At 43.2% G+C, this 27,983-nt stretch overlaps 1 protein-coding gene across 1 annotated transcript; it reads left to right on the top strand.

Annotated features, from left to right (window-relative positions):
• Positions 1 to 5,939: 5,939 nt before the first annotated feature.
• On the top strand, positions 5,940 to 26,842 carry PLA2G12A (phospholipase A2 group XIIA). The gene is made up of 4 exons (XM_047855523.1): positions 5,940 to 6,297; positions 22,804 to 22,880; positions 24,051 to 24,216; positions 26,307 to 26,842. Exons 1-4 carry the CDS (start codon positions 6,087 to 6,089, stop codon positions 26,423 to 26,425), a joined length of 573 nt encoding a protein of 190 aa, XP_047711479.1. The 5' UTR covers positions 5,940 to 6,086; the 3' UTR covers positions 26,426 to 26,842.
• Positions 26,843 to 27,983: the final 1,141 nt, after the last annotated feature.

Raw genomic sequence — 27,983 nt, forward strand, 5'->3', positions numbered from 1 at the left:
AGATTAAAGAACATCCTACTAAGGAATGAATGGGTTAACCAAAAAAATTAAAGAGGAAATTAACAAGTACATAGAAGCCAATGAAAATGAGAGAGCATGACAGCCCAAAACCTCTGGGATGCAGCTAAGGCAGTCATAAGAGGCAAGATATAGCAATACAGGCCTTCCTTAAGAAGGAATAAAGGTCTCAGATACACAACGTAACCTTACACCTTAAAGAACTGAAAAAATAACAGCAAATAAAACCCAAGAACAGAAAAGACAGGAAATAATAACAATTAGAGCATAAATCAATGCTATAGAAAATTTAAAAAAGAAAAAAAGAATATTAATGAAACCAGGAGCTGGTTCTTTGAAAAAAATTAACAAAATTGATAAACACCTAGCTAGTTTGATCAAAAAGAAAAAGGAAAGGACCTAAATAAATAAAATAAAAAATGAAAGAGGAGAGATCACAACCAACACTGCAGAAATAGAAACAATAATAAGAATATTATGAACAATTATATGCCAATAAGTTGGGCAATCTGGAAGAAATGGATAAATTCCAAGAAACATATACAGTACCAAAACTAAAACAGGAAGAAATAGAGAATTTGAACAGACTTATAACCAGTAAAGAAATTGAATTAGTAATCAAAAACCTCCCAAAAAACAAAAGTCCAGGGCCAATGGCTTTCCAGGGGAATTCCACCAAACATTGAAAGAAGAGTTAACTCCTATTCTTTTGAAGTTGTTCCAAAAAATAGAAATGGAAGGAAAACTTCCAAACTCATTTTATGAGGCCACCATTACCTTGATCCCAAAACCAGACAAAGACCCCAGTAAAAAGGAGAACTATAGACTAATTTCCCTGATGAACACTGATGCAAAAATTCTCAATAAGATACTAGCCAACTGGATCCAACAATGCATTAAAAAAATTATTCACCATAATCAAGTAGGATTTATACCTGGGATGCAGGGCTAATTCAATATCTGAAAATCAACCAATGTGATACATTACATTAATAAAAGAAAGGACAAGAAACACATGATCCTCTCAATAGACACAAGGAAAGCATTTGACAAAATACAGCATCATTCCTTGATGAAAACCCTCAAGAAAGTAGGGATAGAAGGATCATATCTCAAGATCATAAAAGCCATATACAAAAGACCCACTGTTAATTCAACCTCAATGGGGAAAAATTGAGAGCTTTCCCCCTAAGGTCAGGAACATGACAAAGATGTCCACTCTCCCCACTGTTATTCAACATATCCTCAGCAATCAGACAACATAAAGAAATAAAAGGCATCCAAATCAGCCAGTAGGAAGTCAAACTTTCACTCTTCATGGACAACATGATACTCTGTATGGAAAACCTAAAAGATTCCACCAAAAAACCTGCTAGAACTGATTCATGAATTCAGCAAAGTTGCAGGATATAAAATCAATGCACAGAAATTGGTTGTATTTCTATACACCAATAATGAAGCAGCAGAAAGGAAAATCAAGGACTCGATCCTATTACAATTGCACCAAAACCCATAAAGTACCTAGGAATAAACCTAACTACCGAGGTGAAAACCTATACACTGAAAACTATAGAAAGCTTATGAAAGAAATTGAAGATGACACCAAAACAATGGGAAAATATTCCATGCTCATGGATTGGAAGAACAAACATTGTTAAAATGTCAACACTACCCAAAACAATCTACATATTCAATGCAATCATATCAAAATAACACCAGCATTCTTCACAGAGCTAGAACAAACAATCCTAAAATTTATATGGAACCAGAAAAGACCCCAAATAGCCAAAGCAATGCTGAAAAAAAAGAAAGAAAAAAAACCAAAGCTGGAAGCATCACAATCCCAGACTTCAAGATCTATTACAAAGCTGTAATCATCAAGACAGTAATAGTAGTGGCACAAAAACAGACACTCAGATCAATGGAACAGAATAGAGGACCTAGAAATGGACCCACAAACATATGGCTTTGACAAAGCAGGAAAGAATATCCAATGGAATAAAGACAGTCTCCTCAGCAAATGGGACTGGGAAAACTGGACAGCAACATTGCAGAAAAATGAACCTGGACCACTTTCTTACACCATACACAAAAATAAACTCAAAATGGATGAAAGACCTAAGCATAAGACAGGAAGCCATCAAAATTCTCAAGGAGAAAGCAGGCAGAAACGTCTTTAATCTTGGCCACAACAACTTCTTACTCAACACGTCTCCAGAGGCAAGGGAAACAAAAGCAAAAATGAGCTATTGAGACTTCATCAAGATACTTCTGTAGGGTGGAAGAAACAATCAGCAAAACTAAAAGGCAACTGACAGAATGGGAGAAGATATTTGCAAATGACATATCAGCTAAAGGGTTAATATCAAAAATCTACAAAGAATTTACCAAACTCAACACCCCCCAAAAAACAAATAATGCAGTGAAGAAATGGGCAAAAGACATGAATAGACACCTTTCCAAAGAAGCCATCCAGATGGCTTCTTGAGGGTTTTCATCAAGGAATGATGCTGTATTTTGTCAAATTTGTCCAGATTTTTCATCCAGACACATGAAAAATGCTCAACATCACTCATCATTAGAGAAATACAAATCAAAACTACAATGAGATACCACCTCACACCAGTCAGAGTAACTAAAATTAACAACTCAGGCAACAGGTGCTGGCAAGGATGCAGAGAAAGAGAAACACTTTTGCATTGCTGGTGAGAATGCAAACTGGTGCAGCCACTCTGGAAAATAGTATGGAGGTTCTTCAAAAAATTATAAATAGAACTACTGCATGACCCACCAATTGCACTACTAGTTATTTATCCAAAGGATACAGGTGTGCTATTTCAAAGGGGCACATGCACCCCAATGTTTATAGGAGTGCTTCAACAGCCAAAATATGGAAAGAGCCCAAATGTCCACCAACTGATGAATGGATAAAGATGTGGTACATACACACACACACACACACACACACACACACACACACACACAATGGAGTATTACTCGGCAGTCAAAAAGAATGAAATCTTATCATTTGCAACAACGTGGATGCAACTGGAGGGTCTCATGCTAAGTGAAATAGATCAGGCAGAGAAACACAAATATCATATGACTTCACTCATACGTGGAATTGAAGATACAAAATGAACGGAAGGGAAGGGAAAAAATAATATAAAAACAGGGAAGGGGCAAAACAGAAGAGACTTTTTTTTATTTTTTTATTTTTTAAATTTACATCCAAATTAGTGAAACAATGATTTCAAGAGTAGATTCCTTAATGCCCCTTACCCACTTAGCCTACCCCCCTCCCACAACTCCTCCAGTAACCCTCTGTTCTCCATATTTATGAGTCTCTTCTGTTTTGTCCCCCTCCCTGTTTTTACATTATTTTTGTTTCCCTTCCCTTATGTTCATCTGTTTTGTCTCTTAAAGTCCTCATATGAGTGAAGTCGTGTGATTTTTGTCTTTCTCTGACTAATTTCGCTTAGCATAATACCCTCTAGTTCCACCCATGTAGTTGCAAATGGCAAGATTTCATTCTTTTTGATTGCTGAGTAATACTGCATTGTATATATATGCACATCTTCTTTATCCATTCATCCATTGATGGAAATTTGGGCTCTTTCCATACTTTAGCTATTGTAGATAGTGACTATAAACATTGAGGTGCATGTGTCCCTTCGAAATAGCATACCTTAATCCCTTGGATAAATGCCTAGTAGTGCAATTGCTGGGTCATAGGGTAGTTCTATTTTTAGTTTCTTGAGGAACCTCCACACTGTTTTTCCAGAGTGGCTGCACCAGCTTGCATTCCCAAGACTTTTTTTTTTACTGTTTATTTTTGAGAGAGACAGAGACAGAATGCAAGTAGGTTAGGGGCAGAGAGAGAGGGACACACAGAACCTGAAACAGGCTCCAGGCTCCAAACTGTCAGCACAGAGCCAGACGCAGGGATCAAACTCACGAGCTGTGAGATCATGACCTGAGCCGAAGTTGGACGGTCAACCAACTGAGCCACCCAGGCGCCCCCAAACACAAGAGACTTTTAAATATAGAGAACAAACTGAGGGTTGCTGGAGGGATGGGCTAAGTGGGCAAAGGACATTAAGGAGGACACTTGTTGAGATGAGCACTGGGTGTTATATGTAGGGAATGAATCACTGGATTCTATTCCTGAAGTCATTATTGCACAATATGCTAACTTGGATATAAATCTAAAACAAAAGAAAAGAAAGAAAGAAATCAGATGAGATCACCAAGGAGTAAATGAATAGAGAAAAGAAAAAAGGAAAGCCTTTGGAGGTTCGGTTACTAAGGGTTGGAATCAGGTTATTGCATTCTCTCTTTTCTTGTGGAAGATATACTCACATACGGGAGAGTTTCTCTGAAGACTTCAAAGAACCAAACCCAGTTTAAGGGTTTGGGAGGTGGAACGAGGTGGGACTCCAGAGATAGTCTAATTCAACACCCACACTAGAGATGAGAAAACCAATGCTCCAGAAAGCTTAAAAAAAAAAAAAAAAGATTCTATGCTCCCTTTTCTGAATGTTTTGGTATATTCTGTACAAAAATGAAGAAACAAAAATCTTTGGCATCTCGTGAGGTAAAAATAGCTCCTGGTTTGACTGGATACTTCACAGACTTCTCGGTACCTTGATTCCATCCCTAGGCACCTGTCTCCCATCCTCCATTGTGGTGAGTTGATCATAGCCCAGGGACACCTGGCTGAGGGTGGCAGGCTGGGGTTGAGCTACATCCATCTGTTTTCTGTGGAGAGAGACAGCTTTTTCTAACTTACCCAAGTCTGCATCCTTGTAAATAGGTGTTTTGAATGTGAGAGATTGTGAAGTCCATGGCAGAGTAAGTTCTCAGTAAAGAAGTCTATGATTCTTATGAACTCTAAAGTGCACATTTATTATACTCATGAAGCTTGTGACAAACACAAAACGTCAAGCTAGAATTTATTGGTAATTTTAATAAGAAAATACACACCTAATACTTGCAATATTGCCCTTGATCTTACTGTGAAATTTTTGGAAACTTCTGGGATACTAAGATAATCAGATGTTTATAGCTTTGGCAACCACTGCAATTGTTATTTAAGGATTCTGCACAGCGCAGGGAAAAATACTGAGAAACGTCACGGTAGTTATCAAGTTAGAAAATATGTTGAGTAGGAAAACCATGTTTAAAAGTTTTTTTGTTAACTGTATCCAAGTATAGGGTACTGTTTCTTCCTTACCAAGAAAGAAAACACTTTTTATTGTCCAACTATTTTCTTCTTCCAGAATTTCTAAAGGAGCTTCCAGCTCATGCTTGCCAGTCAGGCACCACCTCCGCCTAGTGTCGACCTGTCTGGCTCACGCTCTCCCGGCCGCAGCCACCGCGGGTCTAGAAGACCGGGCGAGAACGCGAGGAGGTAGTTCTGGATTCGGTTCCACCTCTCAGGCAGAATAGCGATTTCAAACAGAAAACTCAGCTGTACCCCTCGCCTCCGTAAGGGGCCACGGGAACTCATTTCTCCTACGGTGAACACCCCGAAAAGATGTCCCACGAGACGTGTTGGGGAGGGAACTGCTGGGCTGAACCTGTCCTGGCTGCACCCTACAACCACCCGGGAGGGGGCTTTAAAAAAAAACCCGACGGTCACAGCCACTCGGCACGGATTTAGTCAGCCTCCTTGGGGGATGGTGCCCGACACCGGTATTGAGTTAATACTACACCCTCAGGCAACACTAACCAGAGCCCGGGCGGAGGCGCAAAGTGGGAACTACTATGGCGCGGTGGAAACCACGACAGCCACGCACTCGCGCTTTCTCCAGCTTCTGACGCGCCGCGCCCTGGCGCAGGCGCACAGTAGGGACCGCGGGACTAGGTCAGCGCGTGCGCAGTGTCTCGCGTCTTGGCGACGGCACCGCCTCCCCGCGGGAGCTCAGTAAAGGCGGTGAGGGCCCGCCTCCCAGTTCGGAAGGAGGCGTGGGCATGTAGCCTGCTGGGGATTTAGTAGCTGGGGGCTGGCGCCGCTTCCAAGGCGCCCCGTGGGTTCCGTGGGGGCACGGCCCGGCGCAGCGCTGATGGCCCTGCTCCCGCGGCCCGCGCTCGCTCTCCTGCTACTCCTCTTCCTGCCCGCAGCTCTCAGGTGCCAGGAGCAGGCCCAGACCACCGACTGGAGGGCCACCCTGAAGACCATCCGGAACGGCGTTCACAAGATAGACACGTACCTGAACGCCGCCTTGGACCTCCTGGGAGGCGAGGACGGGCTCTGCCAGTATAAGTGCAATGACGGTGAGAGGGAGCCCAGGCCCTGCGAGGCCCTCAATTTCAGGGTGTTGCGGGGACGGAGGCAGTGGAAGTGGGAGATGCAGGGCACACCTTGACGTTGTTCTCTAGCCGTGGAAAATCTTAATCACTGCTAGAATCTTCCCGTTCTTGTGATTGAGCAATCAGGTTAGAAGTTCGCACCACAATTGTTAGGATGTAAGAGGTCACCTGAGGGTATACTCTCCGTCCCGTTTTCATTTTTTTTTCCATTACTACCTTTTCTTTCTTATTTTTTTCTTTTGCTATTGCCCAAAGTTGCCTAAGAACTTTGTGACGTACTCGTCATGGAAATGGAGTGGAACCGACTGATTTTAGCTCTGTATTTTAGCGCTATTAGTCAGCCGAACATGCAGAATATACCGAGAATTTTAATCATGACGTTGTAACTTTCTCAGTAATTGGTTTTAATTTCTTTTTTTTTCTGCAGAGCTACAGAAAATAAATTACGACCTTTGTACAGACATTTTAGTGTGCTCTGTTGAGAAAGAGTTGTGATAACTCTTGGAGAAATTGTCTATCACGACTTGGTAGGAATTTTCTTTCCTTGGTTATCAGTGGCGCCTCTTCCAATTAGTAATGATTAATACTAATATCATTGTTTTGGTTTGCTTTTTCATATTTTTTAACTTTAATTTTGTTTGAATCTGAGAACTTGTTTGGGGCATTTTGGTTAAAATAAACTCTATCTCAGCAGAAATCTTTTCAAGCACTTGCTTTTTTTGAATGTTTAAATATTGTAACAGTTCAGATAAGATAGTAGGGCTTCTCTTTGGAAATTCAAAATGTCAAGATTTTGTTAGGGAGATCATATTTCAAATAAGAGATGAAGTCTGGGCCTAGTTCATTTAATGCTTGGCAGCTCAAAGTAATGGGGAACTCAGTGACTAATGGTAAAACCAGTTTGGATGTAGGTGAATTTAAAATAAATCTCTTTAATGTAAAATTGTGATGCCACCTGCTGCCTGTAATTCTCAAAATAATTTCCAGTTTTATGTTAATGGAATTAAAGAATGAGCCATATCTTGTATGCGACGAGGTGCAAAATGTTTCCTTCCAAAATTTACGCCTAAATGTCACCAGTTTGCGGTCAGGAAGGATGTTTTTGTCGTTGTAGAGCTTATTGGGAGGAGTAAGTGAATTATATGAAGATTAAATGGTTGCCTTTCCTGAGTCAGATATCATAATTTTACTTAGTCATGATACAAATACGTGAGTGCCTGTTAGTTCTCAAGTGTTCTACCAATTGGAGATTCAGCAATAGAGAATACACAGAATTCATCATGCAGCTTACATTCTGGTGGGGAGAGGCAGTCAGTAAACTAAACAACAAGTAAAAACCAAATATGCAGTATATGTAGGTCTGAAGTAGAACAGTGTTTAGAGAACATTAGTAAAAACAGCAGTGGCTGTGTTGGTAGGCAGTTTACTCATTTAAATAGGTTGTTCAGGGAAGGTCTCACTGATAAGATAGTATTTGAGAAGAAATCTGAAAATGGTGAAGGTGACGACACTGTGATTATCTGGAGAAGGAACCCTGTAGGCAGAGACAAGGGCAGATGTAAAGGACCTGCGGAGAAAGGCTAGTCAAGAATGACTCGGAAGGTTTTGGCCTGAACCAAGGGAAGGATGTAGTTGCCATTTACTGAGATAGGAAAAGCTTGGAAGGAGCAGTCTTCATTTACTTGTTAGGAATCAAGGGTTCTAGAGTTTATTTACATTTAAAATATCTCTGCATTTGATTGGATACTATTCCTGTTATAAAGATGACTTTAATCTTTCGTATTACTTAACCCTTTTTATCTTCAACAAGCCCCACTAAATTTACCATGTGGAGTTTTGAGCAAGATCTCCGGCACAAAAAAAAGAAACCACAAATGAACTTGAGAATTTAGGAAATGACATTCTTCAGTGAACATCCTTTTGTGTCTTAGTAAATGCTGTCTGCTTATAGGACTGTGGTTCCTGTTATGCCCAGAATTCGTGATCCCCAAAGACCACCAGGGAGCCGAGTCCCGATGCAAAAGCAAAAGAGCCTTTATTCGAGCTAGCTCGAGCTCAATCCCCTACCTGCACCGACGCAGCGGTGAGATACCAGGGGGAGAGAGAGCGAGTTTCAAAAGGACAAAGGTTTTATTGGGGCCTAGGGGCAATTGTTGAGGTAATGGCTATGGCCTCAGCCGATTGGCTGGGGAAGGGTCCTGGGGTAGGGTCCCAGTCCTGTTAAGCAGGTGGGGGGGGTTACTCAAGGTGAGGAGGTGTGGTCAAGGTGAAGGACACAGAACAAGATGGAGTCGGCCGGCTTAGGCCCACCCTTTCATTCCCCCCTTGTCATGTAGCTTAGGGACCCAATCATGGGACCGGCTGCATTTATGGTGACAAGGGGAACAGAGTTTGGAGGTTTATGCAAAGTTCTGGGAAGCAAGTGTCCCTGGGGTGGCTCTGGGAGGTCTGATTAAGTATTGTCCCCGAGCTGGTGTCTACGATCTGCCAGGTGATGTTTTGGGGGGCGTGGGGACTCCCGGCAGCATGAGCAATGACAAGCAGAGTTAACAGAGTTACCAATATTAGGTGGGTCGAATGTGCTGTAGCTTGAGCTTGAGCGGGTTGTGTTGGTCCCGAATGATGGCCCATCGTGTGACGAAGTCCTTCCGGATCGAGGAGGGGTCCGCTGGTCGAACGTGGATGTGATGGACCCAGGTCGCGATGCTGTCTACTTTGAGAGCAGTGGGGTTGTCAACACCACGATGTAGGGTCCCTTCCAGCGCGGCTTGAGGGTCTCTCGGTGGTGCCTCTTGACGTAGACCCGGTCTCCCGGCCTGTACTGTTGAGGTGTCGGGGTCGGGCCAGCCTCATAGATGGCACGGAGGCGCGGCCAAATGTCCTCATGCGCCCTCTGGAGCCCGCTCAAGGAAAGAAAAAGTTCTTGATCTTTAAACTCAGCAATAAGTTCAGCTCGAAGGCTGGGAATAACAGGGGGTGGCCTGCCAAACATGATCTCGTAGGGAGTAAAACCCAGAGTGTAAGGAGTGTTTCTAAACCGGTAAAGGGCGTACAGTAGGAGAGTCACCCAGTCCCCGCCAGTCTCCATGGTTAATTTGGTAAGGGTCTCTTTTAGGGTTCTATTCATTCTTTCTACCTGTCCTGAGCTCTGGGGCCTATAAGCACAATGTAATTTCCAGTTTGCCCCCACCGCCTTGGCTACTGCCTATGTTACCTGCGAGATAAAAGCTGGTCCATTGTCTGATCCTACCATGGCAGGAAAACCATACCTGGGTAAGATGTCTTCTAGTAGCTTCTTAGCCACCGTCTGAGCCGTTTCATGCTTGGTTGGGTATGTCTCCACCCAGCCAGAGAGGGTGTCTGTAAATACTAAAAGATATTTATAACCATACTTTCCTGGTTTGACTTCAGTGAAGTCGACTTCCCATTGGGCTCCCGGTCTGGTGCCTCTGAGCCTGGTTCCTTTTTTATTTGATGTGGCTCTCGCGTTGGTGAGTTGGCAGGTCTTGCAGGCAGATACAACTTGCTCTATTTTGGTGTCCTGTTGGTGAATCTTGATTCCGGCATGTCGGATTAAGTCTTTTAATTTTCGGGCCCCCATGTGAGTAGACCGATGCATGTGCTCTAATATTGAGACTCCGAGCTGGTCTGGCAGCACGAGCTCCTTGTTAGGTGTATACCACCATCCCTTTATCTCCTGGGCCATGGGGAGTTTCTTGATCCGCTGTAACTCCTCCTGGGAGTATTTGGGCTGGTCTGGTAAAACTGGGTCTCCCGGGTCTGGTAGTTGTATGGTCATGGTGGGGACTGAAGTAAGGGCTACTGCCTTGGCTGCCTGGTCAGCCTTTCGATTACCTCTAGGTACTGGGTTATCAGCTTTTTGGTGCCCTTGGCAGTGGATAATGGCTAGCTTGGCAGGAAGCCATAAGGCCGTAAGCAGGTTAAGTATCTCCTGCTTATTTTTTATAGTCCGTCCTTCTGCCGTCAGTAACCCCCTCTCCTGATAAATTGCCCCATGAATATGAGCTGTGGCAAATGCATAACGGCTGTCTGTGTAGATGTTAAGCCGTTTTCCAGCTCCCAGCATCAGCGCCTTGGTGAGGGCTATGAGCTCTGCTCGCTGGGCTGACGTTCCAGAGGGTAGAGCCTCGCCCATACGGTGTCCGTTTTGGTGACCACCGCTGCACCCGCATACCTGTGTCCGTCTCGCACAAAGCTGCTGCCATCAGTGAACCAAGTAGCCTTGGCATCGGGGAGGGGCTGGTCGGTCAGGTCCGTCCGGAATCCATGTACTTGTTCCAGGATTCCCGCACAGTCATGTAGTGGAGCACCTAGGTCAGGGTCGGGCAGCAGGGTTGCAGGATTGAGGGCTGCACTGGGGTGGAACCGCACTCGTGCAGGGTTGAGTAGGAGGCTCTGGTAATGAGTCACACGTGTGTTGCTCATCCATCTATCAGGAGGCTGTTTCAGGACCCCTTCAATGGCGTGTGGGGTCATGATCCAGATCTCCTGTCCTAGGGTCAGTTTGTCTGCATCCTTGACTAGGAGTGCTGTCGCCGCAATAATTCTTAGGCATGGCGGCCAGCCGGCAGCCACTGGGTCTAGTTTCTTAGACAGGTAAGCCACTGGGCGGTTCCAGGGGCCTAAGGCTTGAGTTAGAACCCCTTTTGCTATTCCCTTATGTTCGTCTACGACGAGGTGGAAGGGCTTTGTAATGTCTGGTAGGCCCAGGGCTGGGGTACTTAGGAGGGCCTTTTTTAACTGATTAAAGGCAGTTTCTTCTTTTTCAGCCCATTTAAATGTTTTCCCCTCTTTGGTAGCTTCATATAGGGGCCTGGCGATCTCAGCAAAACCTGGAACCCAGAGGCGGCAGTACTGGCTGATCCTAGGAATTCCCTCACTTCTCTTCGGGAGGGGGGAGTAGGGATCTTTAGGACAGTTTCTTTTCTGGCATCTGATAACCGCCGCTGTCCGCCCTCCAGGATATATCCCAGGTAACTTACCCTCTCCCTGCATATCTGAGCCTTCTTCGCGGATGCCCGGTACCCTAAGGCCCCCAGGGTAGCCAGCAGGTCCTGGGTCCCTCGCTCACAGTCTTTGTGTGTGTCGGCAGCAATCAAGATGTCATCTACGTACTGTAGGAGGGTGTGGCCAGGGTGCTCCCTTCTGTACTCACCCAGGTCCTCGTGTAGTGCCTCGTCGAAGATGGTGGGTGAATTTTTGAATCCCTGAGGTAGCCGTGTCCAGGTGAGTTGCCCACTGTAGCCCTCCTCTGGATCATGCCACTCGAAGGCGAACAAGGGTTGGCCCTGGGGTGCCAGCGGCAGACTGAAGAAGGCGTCCTTTAAATCTAGTACAGTATACCAGACCCTGGAGGGCGCCAAGGAGCTCAAGAGAGTATATGGGTTGGGAACAGTTGGGTGTATGTCCGTGACCCTCTTATTTACTTCCCGGAGGTCTTGTACCGGTCAGTAGTCATTTGTGTGAGGCTTTTTGACCGGCAGTAAGGGGGTGTTCCAGGCAGACTGGCAAGGAAGTAGTACCCCTAGGCTTCGTAGTCTCCGGATGCGTGGCTGGATCCCCTTCTGGGCCTCCTGAGACATGGGGTATTGTTTGATCCTTACCGGACTCTCTCCTGGCTTGAGCTCTGCCAGGACTGGGGTCCTATGAGTGGCTAGTCCCATCCCCCCCCCCCCCCCGTCTCTGCCCAAACCGAGGGGAATTCTTGTACCGTCTGTCTATATTATCCTCTCTCGGGAGCGCCTCCTGGTGGAGGAGGTATTCATCCTCCAGTTTCATGGTCGGGACCTGGATGGGGTGGCCCTTGCCATCGGTGACCTGAGGCCCCCCCTTGTCTGAAAGTTATCTGAGCTCCAATCTTGGTCAGTAAGTCCCATCCTAACAGCGGGTAGGGGCATTCTGGTATTACCATAAAGGAGTGGGATACCCGGCCCGTTCCCAAATCTACTGTTCTTCAGGTAGTCCATGAATAGTGGCTCATACCAGTTGCCCCTTGTACCCAGGACTTCTTGCTAGCTAGTTTTCCTTGTGGGGTGCGGAGGACCGAATGTTGTGCTCCGGTGTCGACAAGGAAGTCAATAGGGGTCCCCTCCACTTTAAGAGTTACCCTGGGTTCAGGGAGAGGGTCCGAACCCCGACTCCCCTAATCACTTAGTTCATCTAGCTCTAGGACTTTTACTCGATCAGTCTTGCTTCCCTTCCCGCCGGCCCTTTTTGGACAATCTCGGGCCCAATGCCCTATCTCCTTGCAGTATGCGCACTGATCCTTCTGCAGCCTCTGCTTCCCCCCCTTGGTGGTTCCTTTACCTTTTCTTGCGTCGTCTGCCAGCTGCCGGAGACGGCGGTCTCGTTCCTCGGGGAGTTAGCAGTGATAGCCAGTAGTATTCTGGCCAGGTCTCGAGTCTGCTTACTGCTGGCAGCCGCCATGGTGTGAGTCTGCTTGTCCTCAGGAGGTTCCCGGTTATTATATACCTCTTCGGCTACCACCAGTAAGTCCTGCAGACTTTTTTCTCCTAGTCTATCTATTTTCTGTAATTTTCTCCTAATGTCTATGGCCGATTGGTTTACAAAGGCCATGATAACAGCTGCCTTGCTTTCCGGAGCCTCTGGATCCATGGGGGTATAGGTACGGAATGCCTCCATGATCCGTTCTAAAAAGGCAGCTGGAGATTCATCTTTTCCCTGTTGTACATTTCCTACCTTGGCCAAATTGGTTGGCTTTCTAGCAGCCATTCGGAGACCCCCCATTAGAGTCTGGCGGTAGACCCGGAGCCTCTCCTTACCTTCTGCCGTGTTGAAATCCCACTGGGGCCGAGTTAAGGGGAAGGAGGCATCTATCTGAGCCTGGTTGGTGGTGGGATTCCCGTCTGCACCCGGAACTAGTTTTCAGGCCTCACTGAGGATTCTTTCTCTTTCTTCAGTCGTGAACAGGACCTGCAAAAGCTGCTGGCAATCGTCCCACGTGGGCTGATGGGTAAAAAGAACAGAGTCTAATAAATCAATAAGCCCTGCCAGTTTCTCAGAAAACTTAGGATTCTGAGCTTTCCAATTGTAGAGGCCACTAGTAGAGGTCACTAGTGAAAGGCCAATAGTGATGGGGCTGATTCCCCTCCGCGTCTGGGGGTCCAGTGGCTCGCAGGGCAGAATAGTGGAGTCGGCGGCGGAGGCAGATTGCTCCCTCTGAGCCCTTTGGTAAAGGGCGGGCTTCCCACTGGAGCGTTTCTGCCTCCCGCTCTCGGAACAGTGTCTGCCTCCCCTGGAGGGGGAGGATGGTGTTCTTCCGGCATCCTAGAGGGGTTATACGGGGGAGGAAAAATTAATTCTTCTTCAGTACCCCCCTGTAGGACAGGGTAGAGGGGTGCTGAAGGCTGGGTAAGACTTTTCTTCTTCTTTGTCCCCTGCAAAGCAAGAATGGGTTTTGGCTCCGGAGGGAGCGGGGCTAGGAAGGGCTTAAGCCAAGAGGGTGGGTCTTCTACAAGGTCCTGCCAAGTGATAATGTAAGGGAGCTGATCAAGATGGCCCGTCTTAGGCCGAGAGATGATACTCCTGACTTGGTGGATGGTAGGGAGGTCGAAGGTCCCCTCTGGTGGCCATCCAACATTGAAAGTTGGCCACTCACTAGAACAAAAAAACTGCCACCGACCCTTTCGGACTTCCACAGAGGTTGTTAGCTCTTACCCTCACATCCTTAAAGTGATCAATCATAATACTTAGAGGAGTAGTCTGAGTCTGTCCCATAACGTCCGTCCAGTAAGTCCACAGAACAAAACAGAGAAACACAAAAACAGACAAACAGAGGGCCCCTAGAAAGTCTTCCAACTCCATGGAAGCAAAACTGAGAGCTAGCTTAGACATTTGAGGGGATTCCACGTCCCTCCAAAACCGATGAGGGGATTCCACGTACCTCCAAAGACGACGGCCTCACGCCGACCAGCGGGAGCGACCCGCCTCGTCTCAGACCTTTGAGGGGATTCCATGTCCCTCCAGAAGGGAGGATCGGAACGTCTTCCGAAACTCCCGGCCCGTGGTCCTCCAGTGCGTCCACTTAGACTGCGTCGGGCACTACCAGAATTCCAGAAATGAGCTCACACAGAAAAGACAGAACAAACAGACACTAACTGTGGCCAGTCAGGCTCTCCGGGTCGGGGGTCCTTCGGGGGTCTTGGGGATCCCGGACGAGCCCCCAAGTGTTATGCCCAGAATTCGTGATCCCCAAAGACCACCAGGGAGCCGAGTCCGATGCAAAAGCAAAAGAGCCTTTATTCGAGCTAGCTCGAGCTCAATCCCCTACCTGCACCGACGCAGCGGTGAGATACCGGGGAGAGAGAGCGAGTTTCAAAAGGATAAAGGTTTTATTGGGGCCTAGGGGCAGTTGGTGAGGTAATGGCTATGGCCTCAGCCGATTGGCTGGGGAAGGGTCCGAGTCCTGTTAGGCAAGTGGGGGGGGGGGGGTTACTCAAGGTGAGGAGGTGTGGTCAAGGTGAAGGATACAGAACAAGATGGAGTCGGCCGGCGTAGGCCTGCCCTTTCAGTTCCAAGTCACCATGTTGATAATTCCAACATAATGAAAATTGTTCTTTAATTGCTGTTACCTGAGAAGTCTTCCTAGAACACTGTTTCAACCTCTCTTGTATTTTGGAATGCAGGTGACCAAATCAGAACCAAACAGAAACAGACAAATCCCAAAGCTAGGGGAGCATGGTGATTCAGGGGTGTTTAATAGTTGCGGTAAAGAGCTTTAAAAAAAAAAGACTTAGTAGTAGGGAGAGGGTGGTCAGATTAAAGGACACAGACTTGTTGCATTCAGTTTTCTTTGTTTTATCAAAAGGATTGGCGTTATGGAGACTTGCTCCCTTTTGGCCATCCTCCCTAGTGTGGGAACAAGGCTTTATTGAGATTGAAGTAAAGTTATTTGGGAGAACAAATTAGAGAGTTGCTATTCGGTTTTTAATTTTTTTTTCTCCCTGACAGAAAAGATTTGAGGAAGAAAACTTTCTGATTTCTTCTGAAAAATATAAAACAAAATTGGCTTGTAAAATGTTTTAGAATTACAAATAAGTAAATTTATTCAGTGATTTATGTTTTAACATGATCCCTTTGATTGTTGTGCAAAGGATAAAAAGGGTCCAGGAAGGTGGGAAGCAAGAATGGAGGCAGGGTGACAAGTGCAGGAATTCAGACAAAAGACGATGGTGGTTTTGTACAGGTTTGTAGCAATAAAGATAGTGAGAAGTGGTTGGATTTTTGGATACATTTTGAAGGAAGAGCCTAAAGGATTTGCTGATGGCTCAGAAGGAAGATGTGAATAGAATAAAAAATGAATCCAAAGTTTTTGGCCTGGATAACTGGAAGGATGGGGTTACCATTAACTGTAATAGGGCAGACATGGAAAAAAGTTTTTAAGTCATTAGGAAAAATAATAATATATATGTATACTTTTGAGGATGATTCAGTAGAGAGTGAAAACACTGATAACGGGAGAGAGGAAGGAGACCTATTCGTATCATGTCCTTAGGTAAGTGACAGGAGTGGGTTCCAGTATATAAATAGATTGGCCAAGAGCACAGAGGACATTTTCCTCTTAATAGGAACAAAGGTAGATGATATGGGCACAGGTGATGATTAGGTGGATAGATGGCCAGGTTCTCTTCTGATTGCCTCGGTTTTTCTCTGTGAGGTAGGAATCAAGATCATCATAGCTGAGAGAGAAGATGGGAATAGAAGTGTTGGAGATTTGAGGAAAATAGGAGAGTGAATGGACTAGAAAAATAAAGTAGCACAAGGACCTTCTGCAGATTAGTAATCACGAATTAAAATCTCAAGTGTTTGGGAAAACAGGTTTGAATTTCTACGCTGCGTTTCCTATAGAGCGCAGTGGTGAGATCGTTGACCCAACAGCCTTCCCTTTCTTTCTTTTTTTTTTTTTTAATTAAATAATTATTTTTTAATTTACATCCAAGTTAGCATATAGTGCAACAGTGATTTCAGGAGTAGATTCCTTAATGCCCCATATCCAATTAGCCCATCCCCCTTCCCACAACCACTCCAGCAACCCTCTGTTTGTTCTCTATATTTAAGAGTCTCTCTTTTTTTTTTTTAATTTGTTTACATTTATTTATTTTTGAAAGACAGACGGAGACAAAGTGAAAGTGGGGGAGGAGCAGAGAGAGAGGGAGACACAGGATCGGAAGCAGGCTCAGGGCTCTTAGCTGTCAGCACAGAGCCCGACGCGGGGCTCAAACCCACAGACCGTGAGATAATGACCTGAGCCGAAGTCAGACGTTCAACTGACTGAGCCACCCAGGCACCCCATATATTTAACAGTCTCTTATGTTTTGTCTCCCTCCCTTTTTTATAATTTATATTTTTTATAATAATTTTTTAAATTATTTTTTATAATACTTTTTATAATTATTTTTGCTTCCCTTCCCTTATGTTCATCTGTTTGGTATCTTAAATTCATCATATGAACGAAGTCATATGATATTTGTCTTTCTCTAATTTCACTTAGCATATTACCCTCCAGTTCCATCCACGTAGTTGCAGATGGCAGGATTTCATTCTTTTTGATTGTCAAGTAATACTACATTGTGTGTATGTGTATGTGTGTGTGTGTGTATATATATATATATATATATATACACACACACACACATACACACCACATCTTATTTATCCATTCATCCGTTGATGGACATTTGGGCTCTTTCCATACTCTGGCTATTGTTGATATCACTGTTATAAACATTGGGGTGCATCTGCCCCTTCAGAACAGCACACCCTTGGATAAATACCTGGTAGTGCAATTGCTGGGTCATACAGTAGTTCTATTTTTAATTTTTTGAGGAACCTCCACACTGTTTTCCAGAGTGACTGTACCAGTTTGCATTCTCACCAGCAGTGAAAAGAGATCCTCTTTCTCCACATCCTCACCAGCATCTGTTATTGCTTGAGTTGTTAATTTTAGCCATTCTGACTGGTGTGAGGTGGTACCTCATGGTGGTTTTGATTTGTATTTCCCTGATGATGAGTGATGTTGAGCATTTCTTTCATGTGTCTGTTAACCATCTGGATGTCTTCTTTGGAGAAGTTTCTATTCATGTCTTATGCCTATTTCTTCATGGATTATATGTTTTTTGGGTTGTTGAATTTGATGAATTCTTTATATTGTGGATACTAACCCTTTATCTGATACATCATTTGCAAATATCTTCTCCCATTCTGTCAGTTGCCTTTTAGTTTTGCTGATTGTTTCTTTCACCCTGCAGAAATATCTTGATGGGGTCCCAAATAGTTCATTTTTGCTCTGGAGACGTGTTGAGTAAGAAATTGCTGCGTCCAACGTCAAAGAAGTTTTTGCCTGCTTTCTCCTCGAGGATTTTGATGCCTCCCTGTCTTACGTTTAGGTCTTTCATCCATTTTGAGTTTATTTTTGTGTATGGTGTAAGAAAGTTGTCCAGGTTCTTTCTGCCTGTCGCTGTCCAGTTTTCCCAGCACCACGTGCTGAAGAGATTCAGCAAGTTGGATATTCTTTCCTGCTTTGTCAAAGATTAGTTGGCCATACATTTGTGGGTCCATTTATGGGTTCTCTATTCTGTTCCATTGATTTGTGTGTCTGTTTTTGTGCCAATACCATAATGATTACAGCTTTGTAATAGATCTTGAAGTCTGGGATTGTGATGCCTCTAGCTTTGGTTTTTGTTTTTGTTTTCCAGCATTGCTTTGGCTATTTGGGGCCTTTTATGGTTCCATACAAATTTTAGGATTGTTTGTTCTGGCTCTATGAAGAAAGCTCGTGTTATTTTGATAGGGATTGCAACAGCCTTCCCTTTATGACAAGTCATCTGCTTCAGTGGCTTTCAGGAATTTGGAAGGAAATTGGTCTATTTGGAAGTATTTACATCAAGTTTTTAAAAAATATGTAGAAAAGATCTATCATAACCTCAGTCCAGGCAAATCTTTAGATTTTTTCTGTCCACACAGATGATAAAACAAAGCATCAAGAGAGAAACATTTCTGGGGCACTTGGGTGGCTTAGTCAGTTAAGCATCTGATTCTAGATTTCAGTTCAGGTCATGATCTCATGGTTCATGAGTTCAAGCCCCGTGTGGGGCTCTGTGCTGGCAGTGCAGAGCCTGCTTGGATTTTCTCTCTCCCTCTCTACCCCTCCTCTGCTTGCTCTCTCTCTCTCTCTCTCTCTCTCTCTCTCAAAATTAATAAACTTAAAAAAAAATGAGCAGGGAGCTTGATATGGGGCTCGATCTCATGAGCCGGAGATTATGACCTGAGGTATAAGGTGGACACTTAACCGACTGAGCCACCCAGGTGCCCCTGAACAGTTGGTTGTTAAAACCCCTGACAGAGAGCATCATGATGAAGCTTCAAGGAAATAGAATGGCTTCCCCAAGAATGTGATGCTAAGCTAGCCTCCATCCACTCAGTGAAAAGAGTTCTCATGTGGTAAGACAAAGAAAACCATAGATCAAATGGCTAGTTTCTCATGATACTCTCATGAGAAATGTAGGTTGGCGAAAACTTGATTTAGATGAAGTCACAACTGGTTGAGTAGTCTACCCAAAAGGTTGGGTTAATGACTTCATGGCTGCTTATAGAGAGGGCTTATCTATGACAGGGTGTAGCAGACCTCTGCCCTGGTTAATATCTGTGTCTCATATCTGTGAATATCTGGGAGCAGCAACACTGGGTAGACAGCTCTAAATTTAAAATGTGTTGAACAGGGGCACCTGGGTGGCTCAGTCGGTTAAGTGTCCCACTCTTGGTTTCGGCTCAGGACATGATCTCATGGTTTGTGAGTGTAAGCCCCACATTGGGCTCTGCGTTGACAGTGCAGAGCCTGCTTGAGATTCCCTCTCTCTCCCGCTCTCTCTGTCTCTCTTAAAAAATAAAGTTAAGGGGCGCCTGGGTGGCGCAGTCGGTTAAGCGTCCGACTTCAGCCAGGTCACGATCTCGCGGTCCGGGAGTTCGAGCCCCGCGTCAGGCTCTGGGCTGATGGCTCGGAGCCTGGAGCCTGTTTCCGATTCTGTGTCTCCCTCTCTCTCTGCCCCTCCCCCGTTCATGCTCTGTCTCTCTCTGTCCCAAAAATAAATAAACGTTGAAAAAAAAAAAATTAAAAAAAAAAATAAAGTTAAAAAAAATGTGCTGAACAGTCCTGAAAAATGATCTAACAAGAGATTCATGATTTAATACTTAGACTCAAAATTTAAACTGTAGAAGTGCTAAGTGTCTAGCAGGAGATATTAAAAAGTTCATTTGAGAAAGAACTGGTTGTTTTTTCCTACTGTCTGATGTATCTTACAACTGAGACACAGCTAAAATATATGCTAACTATCTTAGGCTGTATTAATACATCATCATACCTAGTAGTGTTCAGTTTGAGATGGCACATTTTAAAGACATGTGACAAACTAGAAGTGATCAGTCTTTGGAGGTTGATTAATGGTCACCAAACTAAAAGGAGACTGAAGGATAAGCAGCAGTACCAGTTTATTTATAAGGATAATTAGAACTGCCATGGGGATTTGCCTTCAAGTCATCTCATTGATTCATTCATTCATTCATTCATTCATCAACAAATATTTATAGAGAACCTAACCATATAGCAGCACTGTTCTAGGCTTTGGAGGTACAAAACAAAATTCTTGCCCTAAAAGGAATTAATATTTTAGTATGGGGAGGGACAGATAATAAGTAGATTAATGATATAGTATGTTTAAAGGATATGCGTGCTGCAAATGGTATGGTCACAGAAGGCCTTGCTGAGAAAGTGAAGGAATAACTGTAGATATGAGGAAAAAGAGCGTCCTCATAGAACAGCAGGGTCAATGGCATGAAGGCCGGAGTAGACCTGGAGTGTGTGTGGAACCACAGAGAGGTCATAGGTGATGGAATAAAGTGTGGAAGAAAGGGAGAGGAGAGAGAATAGTAAGGAGATGAGGTCAGAGAAGTCATGGTGTGTGTGTAGCCAACTATACAGAATTTATAGGCATTAAAAGGATTTTAGCTTTTATTCTGAATAAGATGAGAAGCCCTTGGAGGGGTTTGAGCAGAGGAAAGACTTGATCTAACATTTTAATAGGATCACTCAGGTTCAGTGTTGAGAATAGACTATAGTTGGAGATGGGGTGGGGTGGGGAGAGCAAAGTAGGGAGACATTAGGAGGTTATGGCAGTAATCCATCGTGGCTTGAAGCAGGATGGTAGCAGTGGAGGTGGTAAGGAGTGATCAGATTCTGAATATTTTTTTTTAATGTTTTTATTTATTTTTGAGACAGAGAGAGACAGAGCATGAGCAGGAGAGGAGCAGAGAGAGAGGGAGACACAGAATCTGAAGCGGGCTCCAAGAGCTGAGCTGTCAGCACAGAGCCCAACGTGGGGCTCAAACTCACGTAGTGTGAGATCATGACCTGAGCTGAAGTCAGACGCTTAACCGACTGAGCCACCCAGGTGCCCCAGATTCTGAATATTTTGAAGGTAGAGTCAAACAGGACATGCTGTTGACATGGATGTGGGATATAAGAAAATGAGAGAGTCAGAAATGGCTAAGGTTTTTTTCCTGAGCACCAGGAAGTTTGGAGTCTTTTACTTGACAAGAGGGAACTGTGGATGGAGAAGGTTTGGGGATGAATGTCAGGAAGTACATTTTGAGTTTGAGGTGCTCATTAAGACTTCCAAGTGGTTAGTATATCCTCCCTCTGTGGGCCCTTTCAGGGGATAGCCAAATCATTAATAGTTTTCTTAAGAATGAAAGACTAAAAGTAGGAGTTGAAGGATCACAGTGACTCGTCCCTGACAGCATGAGGTGTGTTCCTTCATTTTCCAAGGGCCCAGAAACAACCATCCTTCTTGGACAGTGCTAGAGAAACAAGACCAACTTCTGTCATCGGCCTCCTGGTTCCTCGATGGGTCGTAACTGTTCTCTTTGTACATACTGTTCTTCAGACTGAGTGGGGCAGGCTAAGCTAAAGCTTTATATCTTCATGAGCTTATACTCTCTTCAGGCTCTACTTCTTTGTCACCTCAGTCGAACATGTGAGTCTTAGCAACTCAAACCATTTTTAGATCCTTACTTTGAGGGAGTTATTTATTTTGATGGCTGATTACTGGAAGGGTTGCTTTTTCCCCCTCCCTTTACTTTTGGAGGGTAAACTTATCTTTATTTAAGTCTTCTAGTAATAAATATTAGTTGAATGGGAGTTGGTGGATACTTTGTGTCTCTCTTAAGTAAGCAATTATGGGGAAGTGTTTGGAATAACTGGGGATGTTTTGCTTTTAGAATTAAAGATAAATGGTAGTCCCAAATGTTGGAAGAATTATGATGTAAGATAGACAACCCGGCTTGTTTCGTGTTTCCCAGGTGGTAGAGGATTGTTTATAGGTAGAATTTACAGGAAACAGGAAAGAATTTAACAGTTAGTGCTATTCCACAATAGGATAGGCTATTTCTTGACACTGTAGGAAGATTGTGAGAAACCTTCAAGAGAAAGTTAGGTGACTGTTGGGTATATTGGAATCATTTCTATATTACATGCGAGGTATTTGTGATATATTTTGCAGCATTTAAGATTGCTGTGATAAAGTCATCTTTCTCCTTGTTACTGAACTATTGTGCTGGTAGGGAGAATAGAACTGTAGTAATATGGTTCACCAAGCAATCTTTATTCCTGATATTTTTCCTTAGCTGGAAAAGGGGTATATTTGTGAAATGGTTGGCTGGAGTGCAGGCTAGAATGTGTGGTCCTGTAATGTCTTATAATGGCATTAAGGTAATTAAATGTTCATTGGATGACCTCATCTTCCTCAGCTTCAAGCTCTGTGAGTAAACTAGTTAGTTAATGGTTATTGAGGTTTGTGTGCAGTGAAGTATTAACTGAAGTTTAGGAGTATACCGTTCTTGCCCTATAAGGTTTTAACCAAAAATGTAAGTGTTAGAATATACAGGGAAACAGCGTGGATTTATCTGTCATATATATGGGCCCAATCTGGCAAGTAACCTCTGAAATTTCCTGAAGTCCACAGTAAGCTTTTGTATGGTTAGGCTTAGAATAAAGACAGTCACTTATGTCAGTATCTAAATATTAAATATTTCCAGGGCACCTGGGTGGCTCAGTTGGTAGCCACCCAGCTTTGGCTGGGTCCAATGTCCAGCTTTGGCTTAGGTCATGATCATGAGTTCGTGAGTTTGTGAGTTTGAGCCCTGCGTCAGGCTCTGCGCTGACAGCTTAGAGCCTGAAGCCCGCTTTGGATTCTGTGCCTCCCTCTCTCTCTGCCCCTCCCCTGCTTGCACTCTGTCTCTCAAAAAAATGAGTAAACATTGAAAAAAAATTTAAATATTAAATATTTCCAAGGCTAGCATAGCACATCATAGACCTTTTTGCATATGTATTTTCTATCATATTTGAAAATTAATTATGATACCATTTCTATTTTATAGGATCTAAGCCTTTCCCACGTTATGGGTATAAACCCTCCCCGCCTAATGGATGTGGCTCTCCACTGTTTGGTGTTCACGTAAATATTATTATTTTCTTATTTGATAAGTTTTATGATTGGTAGGCTATGCAAGTACTCTTAATAACGCAAGACTGTCAGTATGTTCTCAGGTTCACAGATAATTTTGCTTATTGTAATGGTAATTAGATTTATTATATTCTTTTATAGCTAAAACATTTAATAAGTTCTGATAAAACTAAATGGACTAAAATTCATGTTTTATTTTTTAATCTTGTAGATGTTAATTCTGTTGAAATGATATTTCCTTGTGTCACACACATAGTTTAAAAGTTTAGAGTATAGAAGGAGCACCCGGGTGCTGCAGTCAGTTGGGCACTCGACTTCAGCTCAGGTCATGATCTCACGGTTCGTGAGCCTGAGCCCCATGTCGGGCTCTGTGCTGACAGCTCAGAGCCTGGAGCCTGCTTCGGATTCTGTGTCTCCCTCTCTCTCTGCCCCTCCCTCACTCACACTCTGTCCCTCTCTCTCTCAAAAATAAAGATTAAAAAAAACATTTTTTTTTTTTAAAGTTTGGAGTATAGAAGGAATGCTCCTTAGGATGAAAAAGTATAAATAAAGCCTATTTATACTCTATTAAAACTAGGTGAAGTGGGATAGCTTTTGTGGGAAAACATGACTGATTCCTAGACACAAGATTTTTGCATGTAGTTATTTAAATCAGTTAAAGATAAGTTACAGATTCGAAGGAACAGTATCTTTAGGGAGTGGATTAACACTCAAAGACTGAACCATGATAACATAAAATATGAGTCGTAGGAGCTTAAAAGTTTTTAGTGATATTCTAGATAAAGAACATTTTATAGGGGAGAGGTACAAAATACTTTGGAATATCCCTAAATCAATCTTAGGTCTTGGCCTGACCTTTCTGTTTTTAAAACTTTGTTTGGTGTTTTGGACAACTGGAAGTTACGTTTGTTACCAGCAGATAACTGTGAATATTGCAAAATAGGAAGTTTGAGGCATGGCTGAGAGGGAGAGAACATGGGTGGGTGCGGGTGAGTAATGGGGAGATGTAGAAATAACACGGAAAATATTTGTAGGCGGAAATGGATTTTAGAAATTATGCAGCAGTCATTGTCCTTGATTTCTAAGTCTGTTTGAATGCAGTGCTTCGGCAGAGGAGTTTTGAATTTCATCAACAATAATCCATCCAAATGCCTCTTTCAGCTCAATATTGGCATCCCTTCCCTGACAAAGTGCTGCAACCAGCACGACAGGTGCTACGAGACCTGTGGCAAAAGCAAGAATGACTGTGATGAGGAATTCCAGTATTGCCTCTCTAAGATCTGCCGGAATGTGCAGAAGACACTCGGGCTGGCTCAGCATGTTCAGGGTAAGGATGTGTGTTACTTTATCTATCGTGACACAGCCCCTTCAGTTTTTTGGGATGAGGAGTCATTGGTTTTGTCATCCCAAATGAGTTATAGTCGTGGAAGCAAAAAGTGTTAAGAAACCTTGGGAGTGGGGTGTACGAGGCAGAGAAGAATGCATCCAAGGTCTGTGTCCAGTAGTATATCTGTAATTCTCTAGAGCCTAAAGTTTGAAACCCTGGATCCAGTGATTTTAAGAGTATAACACGTTGTATTTGGAGTGGGAAGTTCTACAAGATTTGAGCCTTAACTCTGTCCCTTTATATGTATCTCTGTTAGGAGGGTCCCCAGAACCACTCCCAGGTTTGCTAGGAGGACTGACAAGATTCAGTATATAGTCGTACTCACAGTGAAGGGACACAAAGCAAAACCAGCAAAGAGTAAAGGTGCTTCAGTATTCTCATTTATAAAATAACATGAATACCCACCTCACAGAGTCATCATAAGTATAAAATGAAATATCAGTGGAAATACAAGTCACTGTACAAATACTAGAAGTTACAAAATCTCTTCACTGTCCAGCCGAATTATTTACCATACGTTGAAATCAGAAGAGAAGGGGCAGGACAGGAAACTAACTTTTAAGAAGTATTTTTCATAAGATACCATGCTAGATCTCTTAGATAGGTTTTCCTCAATGTCCACAAAACCCAAACAAGTAGGTAGTGTTATACCCATTTTTCAAGGAAGGAAACAGGTTCGGAAAGAAGTAACTTGTCCCAAGTTGCATACTTCCAATTCTAAACTTGCATTCTGGCTGCTACAGTATTCCCCAGACAGTGTCCTGTTGTAGGTCTGATTCTGAATTCCTAGTAATAACTGTCAAGAAATAAATCTCTGCTCCAGGTGCAGCTTGAACTTCCAGCCTCTGAATGCCCTTGCATGCTTTCGGCTAAGGTAACCTAGTTGTATGGCTGAAGCATGCATGGATGTATTTCCTGTCTTCTGATCTAAGGACCTACGAGTGTGGCCAAATGATGCAGCCAATTTCCCTGCAATGCCCTATTTAATAATTATAGCCTTGACACTTCTGTAGTAGTTGTGTTCCTTAATGACATAGCCTTTTGGAGAACTTTGAGAATGTCAAGATTTTGCAATGAATAGTTTCTTCCCTAACATGAGTATTTGAAATTGGAAGATTGGACAATTAAAAGCCACTCTGTGCTATGTCTCTGTAAGTGGAGTGTGTTAAGATAATCTAACCTGGCTACTCTAGGCCTCTGAGAATAAGAAAAGTAAGTCTACTTTTTTTTTTTTTTTAAGTTTATTTATTTATTTTGAGAGAGAGTGAGCGCATGGGAAGATCAGAGAGAGAGGGAGAGACAGAGAATCCCAAGCAGGCTCTGCCCTGTTAGGCTCCAACACAGGGCTCAAATTCATGAGCGGTGAGATCATGACCTGAGCCGAAATTAAGAGTCGGATGCTTAACCGACTGAGCCACCCAAGCACCCCATATTACCTTTTTTTTTTACCCTAAAATAAAATTTTAAACTCTGCCAGAGGAAAAACATTTTTGATTCCTATGTTTCCCTTCCCAAGCCAAATTTGGATAATGAGAAAGAGAGAGAGAAAGACTGGGGTCCATTTACCTTAAGCATCTTAAATGATGTGTGATCAGTTCTTAGAAGTCACTGGCCATAATTAAATGTTTTGAGGTTTCTCTGTTTTTAACCTTTATTTCTTCTACACCTAAAAATCTTTTATTGAAATGCAAACTTGAGCGTTCCAAGGCATCTTTAATCGTGGTATTTTTCAGATAAAAGGAAAATTAACAGTGATGAACTAATTAGTACCATTCAGAGAGACTTGTTTGCCGAGTACGTAAAAAACTGAACATTTGCGAGCAAACAAAGCAGATACATGCTAAAGGTGCTGACCCCGACAGTCTGTATGTAGGCGCTCTGGCTGGCGAGGGTGAGTGTGAGGGTGACATAACATATGTTAAGTGCCCACCAAGGGTGTGCTTGACATCATGCCGTAACGTGTAATGTATGTGAGGGGAGAGCAGTGCTTTGCGGTTGCCTTGTGGTCACGGTGCTTTCTTACTTCACAGCGTGTGAAACAGCAGTGGAGCTCTTGTTTGATAGTGTTATACATTTAGGCTGCAAACCATACCTGGACAGCCAACGAGCCGCATGTAGGTGCCGCTACGAAGAAAAAAGTGATCTTTAAAGAAGATGCTGACAGGCGGTGACAGCAGAAGGGGACAGAAGAATCTAACCTTTGACAAAGAAATAATGTCTTACAGCATAAAGCTGCCTTACTTTTGTGAAAGGATTATTTTAAGATTTATTTTGACATTCAAACTAAAGCAAAAAGTGGGGGAGGTGATCTTCCTGGACATTGCTGCCTTAGTGTGCCAAGTTGTCTTGACCGATCTCAGAAAAAGGTGTGTGTTAAGGGGAGAATATTTTAAAAGAAGGAGTCTGTAACTCAGTTTTCACAACTGTGTTTACCAAAACAATGAAGTCACATGTAAAATGGATTACAATGTGTGTTCAGCATTATCTTATTTGAAAATATGGGGAAATCTTCACTTAGAAATATATGTTTATTACAAAATTTTAAATATACATTTTATGCTTGGAAGGATCTGACTTTATTTTTCTCTATTTTAATTAACACATGATATGCTGTTTTCTTGTAGCCCATTGAGCATATGAATAAGCCTCACTTCTATTATTTTATTTTAATGTAATTTATTGTCCAATTGGCTAACATACAGTGTGTAAAGTGTGCTCTTGGTTTTTGGGGTAGATTCCCGTGGTTCATCACTTAAAATACAATACCCAGTGCTCATCCCAAGTGCCCTCCTCAATGCCCATCACTATTTTCCCCTCTCCCCCACCTCCCCCATCCACCCTCAGTTTGTTCTCTGTATTTAAGAGTCTCTTATGGTTTGCCTCCCTCCCTCTCTGTCTGTAACTATTTTTCCCCCTTTCCTTCCCCCATGGTCTTCTGTTAAGTTTCTCAAGATCCACATATGAGAAGTCGCACTTCTATTAATGACAAGACTGGTTACAAGGACAAAGTTTCCATGTCTCTTTTTCTTGTAAAATTGGTGGCCTCTTGGGGAGCAAAACCAGGACAACTATTATGTAATGTGCCTAGAAGGTGACATGAACAAAATTCAGATGCCCAGCCACTCCCATTTTATGAACTATTCTTATGAGAAATACCATATTTTGCTATAACCTTTGGCTAAATTGAAGAAAACACGAATTTAATGAGACAAATGAAAAGGTGCTTCACATACACATTAGAGCATTATATGCTGCCCTGCTTTGGTGTTTATTCCTTAGCACTTGGTCCTCATAATAGATTCAGGTATATTTTTAAGATGGTAACCTTTTCCTAATAGCAGTCTTATTACTAAACATTGTTTTTGAAAAAAATTTTGTAAGTCTTTAACTGTGGAGTCAAAACAGATGGTAAAGCAAGATACAAAGAGCTATCTTTTGTAGATTTCTTATTTACATTGAAAATTATTAGCAGATGTTTAAAAGCAAATCCCAGACCCTTAACTACCTCTGAAAATGTCTGTGTGTGTTGAAAGCTTTCTACCCTTTGGAAAGCCCAGCTGTATATCCTCTATGCCTCTTTGCTTACCACCGGCTGTTGACTCTCCCTAGCCTACGATCCCAAGCCATATATAACTTTTGGGTAACCTATGGTCAGAGTTATTAAGATGAACTGCTTGGAATGTCAGAGAAGGCAGCTCCAGGAGAAG

The sequence above is a fragment of the Prionailurus viverrinus genome, chromosome B1, assembly GCF_022837055.1.
Source record: "Prionailurus viverrinus isolate Anna chromosome B1, UM_Priviv_1.0, whole genome shotgun sequence".
Lineage (NCBI taxonomy): Eukaryota > Metazoa > Chordata > Mammalia > Carnivora > Felidae > Prionailurus > Prionailurus viverrinus.